The 17,512-nt window shown below is 31.2% G+C and overlaps 2 protein-coding genes and 2 long non-coding RNA genes across 11 annotated transcripts in view; 2 read left to right on the top strand and 2 right to left on the bottom strand.

Moving 5' to 3' along the window:
* The window catches only part of LOC105667185, a 7,285-nt gene extending 6,372 nt beyond the window's left edge, over nt 1-913 (top strand). The window contains exon 5 of the long non-coding RNA XR_007223443.1: nt 98-913. This is a non-coding gene — a long non-coding RNA (uncharacterized LOC105667185). The remainder of the gene's footprint in view (nt 1-97) is intronic.
* Nucleotides 1-2,681, bottom strand: part of LOC100646531 (androgen-induced gene 1 protein) — a 14,711-nt gene extending 12,030 nt beyond the window's left edge. For 2 of the 3 annotated variants that reach the window (XR_002308957.2, XM_003394586.4), the window contains exon 1: nt 2,562-2,681. Coding sequence is in view for 1 of the 3 variants with exons in the window: in XM_003394586.4 (XP_003394634.3) it covers nt 2,562-2,621 (60 nt within the window). In the remaining 2 variants the exon portion in view is untranslated. Of the gene's footprint in view, nt 1-2,434 lie in introns of all 3 variants that reach the window. The other variant, XM_020868504.2, reaches the window with a different exon arrangement.
* LOC100646822 (clavesin-2) lies at nt 2,656-17,512 on the top strand. Of its 6 annotated transcripts, none has more exons than XM_012321210.2 (6): nt 2,656-2,754; nt 13,177-13,368; nt 14,204-14,408; nt 14,921-15,044; nt 15,144-15,356; nt 15,923-17,512. In XM_012321210.2, exons 2-6 carry the CDS (start codon nt 13,209-13,211, stop codon nt 16,631-16,633), a joined length of 1,413 nt encoding a protein of 470 aa, XP_012176600.1. In that variant the 5' UTR covers nt 2,656-2,754; nt 13,177-13,208; the 3' UTR covers nt 16,634-17,512. The 6 variants fall into 6 exon arrangements, with proteins under 6 accessions (XP_012176600.1, XP_003394635.1, XP_012176598.1 ...); XM_003394587.4 differs by lacking the exon at nt 2,656-2,754 and adding an exon at nt 5,762-5,988; XM_012321208.2 differs by lacking the exon at nt 2,656-2,754 and adding an exon at nt 10,695-10,997.
* Nucleotides 7,634-10,012, bottom strand: LOC125384724. The gene is made up of 2 exons (XR_007223449.1): nt 9,213-10,012; nt 7,634-8,864 (listed from the first exon to the last, which is right to left on the bottom strand). It is a non-coding gene; the product is annotated as an uncharacterized LOC125384724 (long non-coding RNA).

The following is a 17,512-nucleotide window of genomic DNA, read 5'->3' as shown; positions in this document are numbered from 1 at the left end:
TTTTTAACTTTTACGAAATCTTATTAAATAGGCATATAATAAAATATTATATAAGCTTGTTCAGTGAGATTGCACTTATTTCACTAACAACTTCCAGATAAATGACTGAAACCCGAGTTCAACTTGGTTTAAAATATGGATTGCTCTGGTATTATAGTTCAGAAAATTATCAGTTTCCGATCCTTCATAATAACAGTAATAAAATTGACAAAGTGACGAGCCATCAAGGTGAACGTGAATGCACTATATACTACCAAAAAGATATTTCTCTTATACATGTAAATAATGTATCGTGTTTATTGTACTTATTATCTCTTGCCTTTCGTCTGCTTCCGGTTTGTATAATATTCCTTACGAATTTCATATAGCTGCCTTCCTTACGTTTATTATATTTTACGAATTCATAACATATTCATCATTAAGAACGTGGTAGAAGTATAATTATAAGACATAATATAAGTGAAATCTTCAAGTAAAATATGGTAAGTTTAGCTATCATAGTGATGAAAAACAACGTATAAATAATGAATAATTAGCGAAATAATTTTGTGTATGGAAGATAAGGTATTGCATCTTTAAATAATTTCTTTCATAGGAATGAATGAAAATATTACAGAATTTATGTGAAAATAACAAACATCATAGTCATAAATAACTCGATTATTTGATTCGAAGAAAAGAACGGAGATCTGGATCGACCAGAAAAACAGGTTTGCAGACAATGTTTTCGCACGAGGATCAATTTCAGATCAATTTCAGAAACATTTACGCAGTGAAATATTTAAATCAATTCGTACTTCATTTTCTGTGCAAATTGTTAAATATTAGGTCACCCCATAAGTTCGTGCCGTTTTTCGAGCGGTTATATATGTTAAGATTGTTTACATACCTTTCAGTTTCATGAAAAAATGTAATCCCCCTCTCGTTGTACAACTTCTTCCCATCATTATTTTCATTATTCCGTCTCGATAAAAGTTCTCTTGTTTTTCTTTAAAATATGAAATGTATACAATGAAAGGTCGGCACGAACTTATGGGATGACCTAATACAATGAAGATTTAGCGAAAAAAGAATAATTCGACATCATTCTAGAGAATAAATACTTCTAATATCAATACTTCTAATATATGCTAAATTGTGCAAATTGTGGCAGGAACTGCACTACCACTTTTTTGTTGCTAGTGTTAGAAGATAATTATAATGGTTTCAAAGAGCAAAGAATGTTTCTATTCGACAAAATGAAAGTGTTCAGGATAATTTACATTCTGTACTTGTATGGTTCTACGTGCATATAGCACCATAGATTTACAAAAACGTCTATTTTATTAAAAAGAAGAATTGCACTTATGAAATTCACAGTCGAGAGTATTGTAAATTCATTTAAAAAAAGAAGTGAGTTTAATTTCTAATGAAATCGATCAATTTTTATTCATTCCCGAAACTGATTAAATCTATTGTGAATGTGAGTTACGTTTTTTAAGATGAGAATGCAGTTACCTCTTTAAATAAACTGCCTCGATCTGTTTTTCAGAGGATCCGATTTCTCTTATCCCATTAAAATATAAGTGAAGTAAAATTGTACGCAAAAAATTTATTTTAATCTGTTATTACTTCATTACTTAATTTTCTATCTTTTAAAAAATACGCTCCTCGATCATCTAAGGAAGTAATTAATATTCCAATATTATCCATTATTATTATTAATTAATTAATAATTAATTATTTAATTAAAATTAATTATTAATAATTAATATTATTATTATTAATAATAATTATTATTATTAATAATCCAATATTATCAGCCGCATCAGCGCGATGTCCAGCTTCAGTATAATATCCTCAACGATATTAATTTAACAACTGTTATATTAAACAAGTTCTTTCGCGCTTATTTTATTGCATTCCGCTTAACCCTCCATTTAATATTTCTTAAAATCAATAATTTTTATTTTAAATAATTTCTCAGTTCATTCTCATTTCAAATATATTACATATCGCATCACTCGATTTCTAATCACCCTTAATCCACTCTACAACAATCTAAAATCAACAACTTTTACTCAAAAAGGTTTCTCGTTTCATTTTTATTTCAATCATATAGTATTCTCCTCCATTTCTGCATTCCTATTTAAACAATTGACACTTCGTGGCCCTAGTTCTCAACTGTTCCTCTTAACTTCATCTCTTAGAAACATATAATTAATCAATCCACATACGTCTAATTGGTATAAAAAGTACAAATACATGATAATATGATGAAAATTCTACCTAGAAGGCAACAAATATTTAGTCCTTTCAAGTCCTACCTTCACGCAATAATATCAAATTACTTATAGATTTTAAACTCATTTCTTCAGTTTACGAACTAATGGAGATAAAACAGTTGAGTACTAGAGCAACGACTTATCTTACTGTTAATTATTTTTAAACCTACCTTGACGGATGACTAAAGAACGTTGGAAGATCTAATTCTATTTAATTTATGAAACTATGTCGAATGATGAAATTGAAAAATCAGGAGAAGTAGGTTTGTTGATATGTAGATTGATCGAGGTACGTACAGTGAGATACGATACAACCAACTGAATCACCGGCCAGTCTTGTGAATTCACGAAGCACATCAATTTCGACGGAAAGTCAGTCACGGACTAACAGTTAACTGTGCTCCACGATTCGTTGAGTCTTAACTGAATGGGGAGTAATAGATAAAACGAAGAAGTCAGCTGATTCGTCGCCGTTGTACTCAAACACTAGGTAGATATGGCTGATTTCAAGATAGTTTTAATAACACATTATCTTTATCTCAATTATAGGAACTCCTGATAATTTGCAGGAAAAATTCGCGAAAACTGATAGAAAAAACGCGTGATACCATGGTGCTAGTAGATTTTGAATATTAACATTCATTTGACAAATCAAGTAGTTTATATTCTATTCAACGAATCTGTCGTCAACACATGACTTATATTAATGTTTGCTGCGCTTTAAAACAGGATCAATTTTTTTATCGTATAAAACGATGTAAATTTATTTAAGAACCTAAACGAATTGGTTCATTAGATGATGTGTAAACAAAATTTTGAAAAAATGACAATTAGTCCGAATCGCAAAGAAAATAGTGGAAATCGCTTTTTACAATGTTTTTATTTGAGCCTGTAATGAAAATTTAAACTATGCTACTTATGTACATGCTGAAAATTTTATCGGAACCAGATCCACGTTACTATGAACTACAAACGGTTGAAAATACTGAAAATCATAGTTGTTTACGACTTTTCAACCTGTAACTATAATAAATCTAAAGGGGCGTTCAGATGATCAATATTGTGGTCAATATCCCAGGATTCTCAACATTATATTAACAATTATATTCATCGTCTAGATGGTTTTTTTCTGAAAGATTCCTACACGTTACGACGCTTATCGCTTGCCTCTGCAACAAATTTCAATTCGTTAAATTTTAAAAAAGTTAGTCTGTTTTAAAAAATGACCGATTATTAATTTGATCCACTATATATAAAAATATAGATTGATGACATTTAGCATTTGAATCGTAAACGATAATGAACGTTATGACGTTTCGTCTCGTTTCGATCTTATTATCGTATATTTACTGTTTACTACGTCTGGATGATCAATTTAAATGATCAGTTGTCAGAAGTTTATTAGTACAATCTTGCTGAAGCAGAAAGTTTTTAATGTAAACATGATTAATGTCGTAAATTATAAATGCAAACAAAAAAAGGATCAAATGTGTATGACGGTCAAAGTTCAAATTCTTGTTTAATTATTTTTAAGTGTTATTTGTATTTGCAAATATGAAATACCTTTGATTTTGTTTCATCATTTATTTTCGTTTTTTTGAATGAAATTGCGCATGTTAATTATCTATAATCTATGCAAATGGTAAAAGCGTACATTCGAAAAAATTTTCAAAAAGTTCAAAATTTTCCGCATAGTTAACTCCTTGGATATAGGTGGGTTAAAGATCGCCTCACTCTTTATGCATGATGATATATTTTATCTCACCTCGAAAAATTGAAGTTACTCACAGTCATACAATTTAATATTTTATTGAAAGTTCTTCATTCAGTTGGCAATACTATGAACCAACGGTAAATGTGTAAATATATAGTTAAAACGCATTAGTAAGTTGTTGACACTGTTGTAATTGAGGTTGGCAAATTGTATGGTGCAGTGAATTTTTGTCTTCCATAACAGTATATGTTGTTTCGTTCCTTAGAATTTATTATGAGTGAATAAGTTGTTTTATAATAATAAAAAAAAAAACATATTATTTGATGTTTTATATTAATTTTAAAGCTGAATATGTGATGGGACTGTATATATCCCACTTATCCCATTCCATTTTTTTTTGCAACTTAGGTTTTTATTTTCTTCAAAAACTTGTGACTCAAAAAGATAAAAGATAATGTCACCGCGTATAAAGCCACATATAGAATTATCAACAAAGATTACGAAACATAATGATCGCTTGAAAATTACTATATATTTTTCATTTTTTGATATGTATCACATGTTGCCCAATATTTTATTTTTTATTTAGTTTTTGTTGAAAGTAGCTATATGATTCAATCAAAGTATGTTTCTCATCTTATGTCACAGAGTTCTATTTTGTTTACCCGATTTAATATTAATTTACATCTCACACGAATATAGACGAAAAAAAAAACATATCGCAGTTTCATGTGTGTACTTTTTCACAATATTTTATTTTTTTATTTTTATTTTTATCAAATATGTTAACTTTTTTCAGCAAGTGTATTTCTGCTCACGGCATAAATACAACCCCAAATCAGGACACAAGAAAAGTTTAAGCGTAGTGAGATCGACATCCTCGTGACTATTGTAGTGTAGTAGTTAGTCGTAGTAATAGAAGTAATTTATAATTGTAGTGTTAATTAAATTTTATAGTAAGTTCTGTTAGGAAATAAGTTTATTTAATTTCAACATAAAAAGTAGCATTGAATTTTACTCATCTATCTAGTAGTTCCATCTCAACATAATCATATGTAAAAAATAATTTGTATTCGATATAAACATTAATATAATATTTACTAATCGTAATATTAACAATAATTTTCATGAGCACGTTAAAATCAACAAGGTGATACACTGTGTGCGTCTGTATTTTGATAAATATTAGCTCTCTGATTAAACAATATAACTCAGCAGTACCACTGACTAGGCATAGGATCTATACCAGTAGCAATACGTCATATATCAGTAAATTCTCAATAGTGACCTCATACGGCAATCAAACCAACTAAAAAGAATGACCACTCAATTGTACAAAACTACAAGATTTTTGTTGATGTATTAAAACCATTTGTATTACGAAGTAAACAATATTTCTTGTTATTCTAATAAAATTATAACCGTCACTAAAAAGTATACACTCAGATAATATTATTTATATCATCGCAAACATAATCTAGTTTTTTTGAATTTCTAATGAAAATTTAATAAATTACATTTCATACAATGGTTTCAAATAAAGCTTAGTTGCAACAATCAATAAGAAAAATGCAATCACTGAAATAATTTAATTTATATCATTAGAGATTTAATTTATATTATTAGTGATTTAATTTATTACAAAAATCTACTAAATCAGATTTTATAAAGTATTATTAAATAAAATACAGTTTTTAGTTACATATTTAGAAGAATTTTTACCTAGAATACAGAACGTTCATGTTAACAGCTGTTAGTAACGGTCGAGTCCATAGGGGGCTCACGAACGAATTGGTTAACTAAGAGTTTCGAACAGACAGTTTCGCGCCGCAGGTAGAATGTTCACCTGCTACCTTCCGGAAGTATTATTCTTTGTGTCTCATAGTTTCGAAGGATCGTCCGTATGTGCAGGTATTTTTTCGTTCGCCTGATGCAGTGGTTAAATTCAGTGTGTCAATTGTGGTTTACGGCTTTCGATACAAAACTGTACTGTTGACGTAGAACAAACAGGTAACTATGTACTATACATATGAACATACTTATGGCTCCATGCCGAGCAGGAAATAGTAATAGATTTTCTTATATCTTGTTTTTTGCCACCGTCAGGTTTCATCGAATCTTTAATATTTATTGAAACAATATCTAAATTATTATTGTTTACATTTTTTATAAATCATTTTAATTCAATTTATTTTGTATCATACGAAGAAAATTAGATTAAAGGGTAGATAAATCGTATCATATAAGAAGAAGACAAATTTATTCATATATATATTTATAATATTTTTTACATAGATTTCTTTCGTATCGTTTGTAGGATATGTTTACGAAACCATGATTTATTGTAACATACTATCTTTTTCATAGATAAGCACCAATTAGTACTTACGTTGCTATACGATACGTAATAGTTTAGTTTCTCGTAAGCCTTTTCTACACGATAATTAGTCCCTCTTCCGAAAGAAAGAAAGTAGTATAGGTACACATAATTAAGGTATACGTAAATATAGACGGTGCAAATAACAATTTGATTATTTTGCATTTCCTTCAACTCTTAATATAAAAGAAAGTCGTCGTCTATGACGTCTAGACGTGTCGTCTATGTTCATTCAGAACTAGCTATAAGACTTATATGTAATGTAATGTGAAGATAAAAAAAACTGTCAAATAAAAATCACAAAATACTGAATAAAATCAATCTCTGGTGGGCAGGTAAAAAGGTGTAAATCAGAATGATGTATTAGTTTTGCAGAAAAGCACTTATAATATTTAAAATACAATGTAAAATCAGGTATTAGATTTTTGATATACTATTAGAATTTCAGGTAAAGAAGCGGGAAAGAAGTGAAATTGACTTGTACTATTAAAACCATAAACAAAAGACAATAATGTAGAAAATATTAGCGTACTTATTCAGTTGACCAAAATTTAACTTATACTCTTTTATATCCGCTTACTAGAGATAACGTTTTAATGCTTGTTGTGTCAAAAGTGGACCGTAATATTGAAATCTGATTGCACTAAGATATCAAAACCTCGAGAAAATGGGTTGCGGCTACCTTTTACAACGTTAAAAGAAACCGGTAACTTCTGTCTTCTTCTCTGCTACGCTTCTACCGTTATGTTGCGTAATGTATGGCGGCGTTACACGAACAGATCTGTTTTCGTCCTTCGAACGCAGACAAGCCCACGATGCACCGCAAAAAATTGGTAATTTATATGTGTCGTAGTTTCAAAACTCCGTGATTGTTAATTAAAAATATACATTGAGACATAGCAGTCAGATTTCACAACGGTTCATTGATATTTGAGGTTATCTGTTTGTAATTTGCACTTAAATAATTTGAGTTTTTACATTATTCAAATTCATAAGCTCTGACATCTTTTATCGATGTCAAAAACGAAACAATAATCCCATTAAAAAGTGATTGCTAATTTTTAAATCGCACATGGTTGTCTTTGATTCAACCTTAAGTTATTATTAATCTTATAAAGAGAATCTTTTTTTTTCTATTAAACCTAAACAAGCTCCTTATAAAGAGTCATATGGCTATAAAGAGGATTTATACAACATGTGTAGTGTAGTTCGATATAAACTGCTACGCGTACTTAGGGGATGTCAAAGTTTATTGAACTCAATTGAACGTGGCAGTGATACATTGGAGGACCATTAATCTTTATTGTTACAAAACTTTTTCATTATTACTAACATATTGCACAGAATTCCTATTCTTCCATATATAGAATTGATATTTTTGCTTAATAATCAAAATATTAATACATAAGTTTCTCAGCTTATAGATTATTATATTAAATTTTACTGAATAATTGAAAAACGCCATGCATTTAATTAGGCAATTTTTTACACAAATATTTGTATTTCTGTAGAACTTGAAAACTCACGTTCTTTTAATTGTGAATTAAGTTGTGTAATCAATATCGTATAACAGTTTCGACAAAATGATCGCGGGTCACGGTGTTTAAATCTAAAGTACGATACCGGCAGTTCTCGTCCTTGAGGGAATCGATCGATGGAAGAATTGAATGGTTTCGCGCTATAAAAGAAGATTTTCCTATATCGGATATACAATAGGACTTTAATCGTCCAGTCGCTTGTTCTGAGAGGACGCTGCGTACTTACGAAAATCTTTATCGTGTATATCTCTTTTATATAAAAGTCAATCGTGCATATGCTAATAACAATTATCATCGGTTGTTAATCACCGTGAATGTTTATGAATTCATTTGCAATCTTGCGACTCTCGAACGTGACTCATCAGAATTCTTACCAAAATATAACGATAGTATACGAATTTGCTTATTTTTTTTTAAATTATCGAGAACGTATATCATTTTGTGTGTCGAGGATCAACATTTCGTAATGACCTTATTATTATGTTATTTATTTTCGGCGTAAAAATATTTAAAGAAAATCGAGCTGATGGAAGTTCGTGGAAACAACATAACATGATATTTTATATAATTACGTGACTCGACAGGATATTACCAAAGTGAACCGTAACCAGTAATTTTTCAACGATATTTTTACGGATCCGTTTTTCTTCGTTTCTTTTTCTTTTAAACTTACTCAAATCACCAAGTGAGATTTATACAGCTGTACAAAAATGATACACTTTGAGTACATTTTATTTTCCCTTCTCTTGAAGCAATGTATTTGTTGCCTTCGAAATCTTGATTGCTCCTTGAAAATAGAAATTTTCGAACGAATCTTTTCTCAATAATATACGAGACGATTTATTAAAGATAAAATTAGTTCACCGTGTTCTATATGATCGTATCGTGACAAAAATCGGCTCGGGACATCTGGTCAATTAATTTTTCTGATTATCTCGTCACAGATGCGCAATGGTCAAGCAGACTCGTCACTAGAACATCCACGGACAATTGTTGCATATTACAATTCATTTAACAGTAATATCTCAACTCTAATCTTCGAGTAATATGTACTTCATATTTTGAAAGTAATTGCCATACAAGTAAAATTTTGCCATTAATGTCAGAATGTAATAAAAATACGTATATGTACATATTACGAAACTTCTTTAAGAATTCACTGACCACATACTATGCGCAAAGACTTAAAATGACATATATATTGTGCAATTTTTGTCGAACCAGCAAAATTACGTAATTGAATTTTATTTTTGCACTTTGTAAGCGTTTTCTATATATTTTACTACTGGATGCTCGCATTTTTTGGGGAACGGTTTTACCTGATAGCGCAACGAGAACGATCGGTGAGTCAGCCGCACTGGTAACCGGCTTCGTCCGTCTTTCTCTTTATCTTTCCTACTCCCACCTTCAGCGGTCATCCTTCTCCTTCTTTGTCGATGTTCCATCTCTTTCCTACGCGTTACTTTTTCCTTTCTATCGTTGTTCTCTCTTCGTTTCTCTTTAACGTTGCAACCCTCCTTTCTCCTTCCCGTTTGATTTCAGCACAGGTTACACTTTTTCTCTTTCTCTCGATACTTGTCCTTTTCACGTTCGATCGTAACTACGCTATTTTCGTCTCTCTCTAACTACCTATGCCCTTTTTATTGTATACCGTCTCTTCTCTGTCATGTTTCTTCTATTAGTTACATGAACAAAATTTGAATTCATTTAATTCGAATTATCTTTTGTTCATTCCGTACCTCCCTTCCTGTTACTTCTTTATTAAGCGTATCGTTAAGAGAAGAGATCGAATTAATTTATACGTTATTTGAACCTTTGACTAACATTAAAAAGCAAACGTAATTGTTGTGAGAAATTTGAAAGTTTAATGACGTAAAAATTTTTACGATAGTTTGCTTAAATGTAACTTTTAATGTACAAGGTGAAGCAAATAAAGGATTCATAGCTTCTGAGGTAGATCGTATTTGCCAAACAATGGAAAAAGGTCGTAATAGACATGGATGGAAAAATTAAGAGTTCCAAAGTCATAAACAGATTTTTGTTTCCGTTGAAGCGAGAAAGTTGCTCGCTTCAGAAGCTATCGTACCGCATGAAAACAATGGATTACCTTATCATTTCTTTCTTTCTTGGTTATAGAAGGTTTTGTACATAGATTTCCTTCCATTTCCACACACGCTTGATACTTTTGTATCAGAGAATTGCGTACTCAGATCCCTGGACGTGTTCTAACCATTTCACTGGTATTTTGTATCGAGGCAGGTAAAATCCATTGTTTCCGTACGGTACAATATCTTCTGAAGCGAGGAAGTTATTCGCTTCAAGCGCAACAAGGAATTATTTGACTTTGAATTTGTTCTATTTCCGACCCATGCGCACTATAACTCTTTTTTATTATTTATCAAGTATTATCTATTCTAGAAGTTACGAGTTTTTTTTTATTTCACCTTGTATATATGAAACTAAAAACTATGAGATACTAAAAACTAAAAATATATAGTGGATTTCTAAGTTTCCAGGAAGATCGAAATCATATTTTGCAAAATTGTATAAATATCGATGGTCTAAAGATAGATTTTTTAACGTATTTTGGTATATTAAAAACAGAAGAAAATGTATAGCGGATTTTTATATTTCTAAAAAGCTCAAGTCATGGTTCTGAACCGTGCGTCTCAAGTCCATCGTTACATCGTTACACCGTCGGCGATTCTTTTCCTTTTTCCTTCAATAAGGCAAGCATCTCTCCTTGAGAGTCTCACTCGCTCCTTTGTTTCTCAATGCTCTAACACTTTCGAGCGAATCGCAACAGGCGACTTCATTGCGCGCCGTTCGCTCGTGACCGTTCGAGCAACAAGGCTCCTCTGATGAACGAGTCCTTTGTCTCTTTTGTTTACAAATTTATACAGAATACAATTAACATTAGCGGGTAAATTAAAGGTGTAGTATTTTTTTAAATAATTCATGACATAGTGTAACTCTATATTTCGTAGAAGTCACATAGATACCTCGTGTAACAGTGAACAATACCGACAGTGATAAGAAAGAAACAAAGAAGAAGAAAGTGTGATTTTCAGTGAAGTGTGTTACGACTGTTGCGAGTATTTTATGTAAGTGCGGCATTAAAATATAACTTATGCCATTAAGCTAGTTACGATTTACAACAATTTACATATGTAGCAGATCGTCTAGTGTGAACAGTTTCCTCTACAGTATACATGATTCTAATTTGTTCAAATGATCTACAGGTTATTTTTTACAATTCGATGTATCAAGTGAATTTCTGAGAAAATGTCATATGACAAAATGGTGTACACGAGTAGATCTCGTAAGTGCTTCGTGTTCAAAGCAATGGCTTAGATATAACCTATGATGGCTATCTTAATGAATTTTAAATGGCTTTGAGCTTCTTTGATTTTACCCAAATTAACGTTCCGTAGCATTTTTAATAAGTTCCTGTACTTAATTACACCGTGCTCTGTAATTACACGCACTGCGATTAAGAGGATTACGTTTCCAACAGATTTTAACGATTTATATGTACATACAGACCACATCTGTGGTTAACATAAGTGTACGTTTTTATGTCGGAAAAAGAGATATCGGAAAACAATAGTATTGACGTTGATAGACTGTCACAAACGTAGTTTATAAAATGTAGTAGTTATAAAATGTTTGTTGACATATGTTCAACTTGCACTGTATTTGAAGCATTAAATTAAGGATGATAGCTGAACTACGGATGTTTATATATTTATTGAGAAGTGCAGAAAGCAAAAATACATGTCATATACAAAAATATATATTTAATGTATGTTATATGGTACTATTATATTTTTATCTTGTATTCTATATTAGATTTTATATAATATTTGTCTATATATAAAATATCTTCTATATATGATATAAAATTGGTAAAGAACGTAGTATTTCGCATATATATAATATTGACTAACTCTAGAATCTCTAATCTTTATTCAAGTTCTATTTCTGTACTTCTATTATAAAAACATAAATTTACATAAAAATTGCCAATGCGGTAAATAATCGTTCACTGAAAAAATAGTTACATGACTTGACAAATTATTCTTAAGTAACGACAAGCAATAATTTTACGATAACGCTGATAGGAATTCGTTTCTTCGTTTTTAAAGTGAAATATTTCGTATCCTAGAAAGTTTTACCTTGAAAATATAGATTCATGGCTCAAATTAAGATTTATGTTACAAAAAGTAAGTCTGAAATAATTAATTATTGCTGAATGATTTTATGAAGTTCGCCGGATCAAAGTAAAAGTCTCAATAAGCAGTTACACGAACCGGTCGCGGTTATCCTGCAAGCTGTATTGCGTCTCAACGGTGTTTCACCTAGAAATGAGTCATTCCGGCTACTAGTTAGACTCGTTCGATGTCTTCTTAAAGCGTTGATTCATCTGTCATTTTTTATAGAATCAGAACATAAAATTATAAAGAATAATTGAGAAAGTGATATTTTTACAAAAATATTCCTAAAGAAAAGACAGTTGAATATATTTTTAGCCATCGCTTATATGTACTTGCTTTTTTCAAACATAATTATCGTAGTTCGAGTATATTTTTACACACGTGAGTATATGAATTATATATTGATCACGTATTGATCACGTATTGACCACGTATCAAATGTTTGCATTGACCAATCATTTTTGTATAAACATCGTGCAAATATAATACGCATGAAGATAAATTTCATTTCCATAAGGTACTTCATTTACTTTAAGGGAGTGTCTCTTCAAGTGTTCCATGGTACTGAATGTTTCACGTATATGTACGTTTGCTGGTATCTTGTGCTTTTATATCTGGAAGTGTATTTCTTATATTTACAAGTTCTGGAACTATAAATGTTAATTTATCGATAAGATTCCGCAATCTTGTTAAACATATATGTATACATATAGTGATAGCTAAATAAATATATATACATATAATCAATAAATTTAATAAATTCAATAAATATAGTACATGTATAATAGCCAAATATATACAGCAGTGGATAGAAGAAAGTTTAAAATTGATGCGCTACAGAATCTAGCCACTTTTGTAGTAACAATTTTTTACCATATTGGCAACATTCATCTGTTCTGTGGCATATATATATATATATAATAATAAAACAATATAGAAAAAACTTATGATATCCTTTTATATTTCTTATTTAATAAATTTTCTTTTATCCGCCATGGTATATGTATATTAAACAAAAGGATCTTTCGTTTTCATCGGATGTTTCGATTACTATTGATTGCTGCAGATCTGTGGTAAAGCGAAAGACGGGTCCGCAAGATGTCTGAGTATTGCGAGTACATGTGGGACACCACAAGAGGTCACATGAGTCCCGCACTTGCACGGAGTATTTATGAGGAGGAGGCCAGATTCGACAAATGCGACAAGAAACTGGCCATTAAGACCGTCCGAGCAATATTGCGTGAAATGCCGGATGTAGGTAAGAAGGGGTTTATTCACAACGCTCGACCGTTATTCGACCGGAATTATTTATCGAAACTTCTGTTGTATTAAAATTACCAAATTGGAGATACAAAAGCAAATTAGAGTATACTATATCGTAATCTGTATAAAGACCACAGGTGAGAAATACGATAAGTCATATTTTTCATGTCCTATAGAAGATGAATTTTTAAGTTTCGTTTTATTTTCAGATCGAATACGTAACTTTGTTACTCTCTTGAACATTTTTATCATCAATGTTAATTATACAGACTAATATTAATTTAATTAAATTAGAGTGTAGTTAAATAATTAGTAATTAAACTGCGGATATTTACTCATTTATGAGATACCTTCAAATGAGAGAATATATGAAATACTCAAAATATAGTACACATTAGAATATTTGATGCAATTTATGAAACAATTTGCTAGCTGGATTACGTTCTTTTAATTATCTTCATAAAAATATAAATTTGCATAGATATGTATCCGTAGGCTAGGGATAACTGATATTATTTCTTACAAAACATTGTACGTTTATTTGTAATTCTTTTCAGTCAGTGATACAAAGTTAGAAAATCAACAAAAGCTGATTGATCGTATTTTTCCCGTGTGATTTTCATATGGTATTATACATCTCTTGATAATACGGAGATACAGTACTCGCATTAGTACATTTCATTCGATTGGTCCCGTTAGGTTCGCCTAGACTGATTCGTTTTCCACGCGTCGATCCTCGAATTTCCGGCATAATGTCCGCGTTCGAGCGGCTTCCTGCCGGCTATTTTTTTCACGTGAAGCATTACAATGACCCATCTGTTTGCTTCTAGACTTGAAGCACTGCACGGATGAATATATTACACGTTTCCTGCTAGCCCGGAAATATCGCACGGAACAAGCTGCTGCCCTGATAGCCGCTTATCAGGCGCAAGTAGCGCATCGACAGGATATCTTCGGCAATCTAACCGCAAGAGATCCAGCCTTGCAGCGGGCGCTGCGCGCTGGAATACCCGGTGTACTTCCTGCACGTGATAGGTACCATTTTGAAATTTAAATTTGTTTCCGGTCTATTTAATACATTCTGAAACTTATATTAACATTTACGTAGACATAGCGAAGTTAGTACTTTCGGATATTATTTAGCTAAAAATAAGTTAATAATTTATAGTAATTTTATAGATAGTTTACATTTGTTATATAATGATAAAAATTTGATTGACTGATGATTAAACTTGAGTATAATATAAGAGTATGGATATCATTTTATAAATTGTGATCATTTTTGAAATAATAATTGATAAAAGGGAATATTTAATCCTAAATATTATAAAAATACAAAGTTTACCATATCTATTGATGACAGTTTTGATGACCGATAAATATTATAAAAATACAAAGTTTACTATATTTATTGATGACATCATTCTTTGTAACTACAGCATATTTGCATATTTCTAAAATACGATTTCAGTATAACTATTAATAATTTATTATTGTTATTAATATAAAAATATTGTTATAATATCATAAGTCAAATTCATTTTCAGAAAAGGGAGATGCGTACTCGTTATTTTAGCCTCGCAATGGGACCCTATTGCAGTACCAGCATTATCAGTTCAACGCGCACTCTTTTTGGTTTTAGAAATTCTTATACAAGACCCAAGGAATCAGGTAAAATTCACATATAAGTTTGTGTATCTTTAAGTCTCGAACAAACAAAGTAAGTCTTTTAGTCTTCTATAGCTCTAGACGTTCCATTTCTTTTTCTAGCAATCCGGTTTCGTGGCGGTGGTAGATTGGAGCGGATTCTCTTTACGACAGGGCGGTGCCTTGGGCGCAGCGGCACTGCGAAACCTAATAGCTGCTCTTCGAGGACGATTTCCGGCGAGATTCAAAGCTATACACTTCCTGTCGGCGCCGCTTTACGTTCAGGCCACATTGGCCCTTGTGAAACCTTTTTTGGACGAGAAAACTCGGAACAAGGTAGGAGGAACTGCTGAAGGACAAAGTACATATTAGAAAATAGATAGAAAGGGATAAAATAATAGCTTCGAATGCGTATCATAGTAGCGTATTATATTAAAGATAGAGATAGATTAAGAAGATTAATTAATGTAAACAATATACATCAACGAACGCATCAAAATGCAACTACTTGACGTCAATTGCTGTAATTGTATCAATTAAGATAATACACTCGGTAAATTCCACATCCCGGCAAATTATTATTACAAGCAAAGCTTTTAATTGCTTTTAATTTTTAACCATGTGTATAATCGCTTGACGCTGAAATTGAAACGTTTTGCATACATGCATATGTGTTTCAGATACGAGTAACTAAATATTGACAAATAGATAATCTAAGATAGCGTAAAGCTGTAGAGTGTTGTATGTTTGCATAAAGTGTGAATATCTAATTTCATTAAACGAACATTCTTTTTAATTTCAAAACAGACGGATATATTGTATTTCAAGAATTATCTTTCAATAAAAAAATTATTTTTCAATGGAATTTATAAACATGACCAATGTACATCTAATATTTTCAGATCTACTTACATGGAAATAATTTGAGCACCCTGCATGAACACCTGCCCACTGACATTTTGCCAGCGGAATTAGGTGGCACAGGGCCAGCATTTAACCCAGGACTATGGGCCGAACCAGTTATTCATTCAGCGATGAAAGAAGCTGAACTGGCTGCGATAAAGAAAGAGAAGGAGCAAGCTGAGAACGTAGATCAGTCTCGCGATAAGAAATTCGAGTCTAGAGACATGGAGAATCATAAAAGAAACGAAGCAGACTCTATAAAATCGAACAATGGTGTGAATAAAGAGAACGGAAGGCGATTCTTCAATCCTTTCGGTAATTCTACGAAGAATCAGTCGCCGAAGAAACCTGGAGGAACAAATGTAGAACTGAATCTAATTAATCGTACTAATGGATATGCAGAAAGGAAAGAAGGTAGAAGAGATAGTAGAACGATAAAGGAAAACGAGGATTCTTGCAGTAGAAGTAGAGATAGAATGTTAAGCAATGGTAGCGCTGATTACTTTGACGACAAAAGAGAACAATACAAGGATGTGCAGGATAACTTGTTAGGATCTCAATCTGAAAGACGTTCGAATGAATATGAGATCTCAAATAGACCAGATAGCGACGACAGTAAGGATAATTCGTTAGATAACAGATCAGAGAATGCACTAATTGATACAAGTAAAATTGAAACTGCCTCCGAAGAAACGAATCTCATAACGTAATATTAATTTTCTCGACTTCTTAGGTTAAAACAAATTAACGCAGTAGTACTTCCACGAGAAGTGTTGACTTTCAATTTTAAATATAATGAAATCAAATACTGTCGCTAGGTTTAAAATCCGTAGAATGTAGTACGTTCCGTGAAATTTGTATTCTCTGTAGGTTTTAAAAGATATATTGTGATACGATATACATCATTTTTAATAAGTATTTATACATTAATGAGGCTTTTGTTCTTTATACATATATACGATTCTGGTTCAACTAGATCAATGTCATTTAAACATTGAACTTCTTATCCTTTTTATCTTATTTTATTTTTAATACCGTTTATCATGAAAAGAATGAATTCGTTTCCATGCGAATTTTCATTATTTCATAGACATATTTACATACTGCTACTACTATTGTTCGTGACAAAAATAAAATGGACATTGCGCGAACATTCTCTACGTTCCTCTTTCTATCGTATGCAAAAAACATTCACATATAGTGTTATAACTTTCAATGAGTACTTACATTGTGAACTTAAGATTATGATATTTATCAATTTTTATAGGCTATTTATCGCTGTCCATGAAAACATGAGCATAGTTAACAAAAATCTTTGCATGTGTATGAAATTCATACAACTATCAGTCACATTTTTTTAAAGAGTTTATACGACAGGCAATTCATATTAGGATTGTAAATATGTATTAAATTATTTATTGATATCAAATGTATCGTGAAATCGAAGATCTCTCATTTCGTATGACATTCTCGAGAAATGCGAATCCTGTACTTACATATTGTTAGGATTATAAGTGTGATAAAAATTGCGTCGTAGATAGTCTTTTAGTTCTCTTAACTGTATTTTTTAATAAAACAGTATTTTAATA

The sequence above is a fragment of the Bombus terrestris genome, chromosome 3 (genome assembly GCF_910591885.1).
Source record: "Bombus terrestris chromosome 3, iyBomTerr1.2, whole genome shotgun sequence".
NCBI lineage: Eukaryota > Metazoa > Arthropoda > Insecta > Hymenoptera > Apidae > Bombus > Bombus terrestris.
Note: the sequence above shows the minus strand (reverse complement) of the source record. Positions and strands in the feature narration are given on the sequence as shown.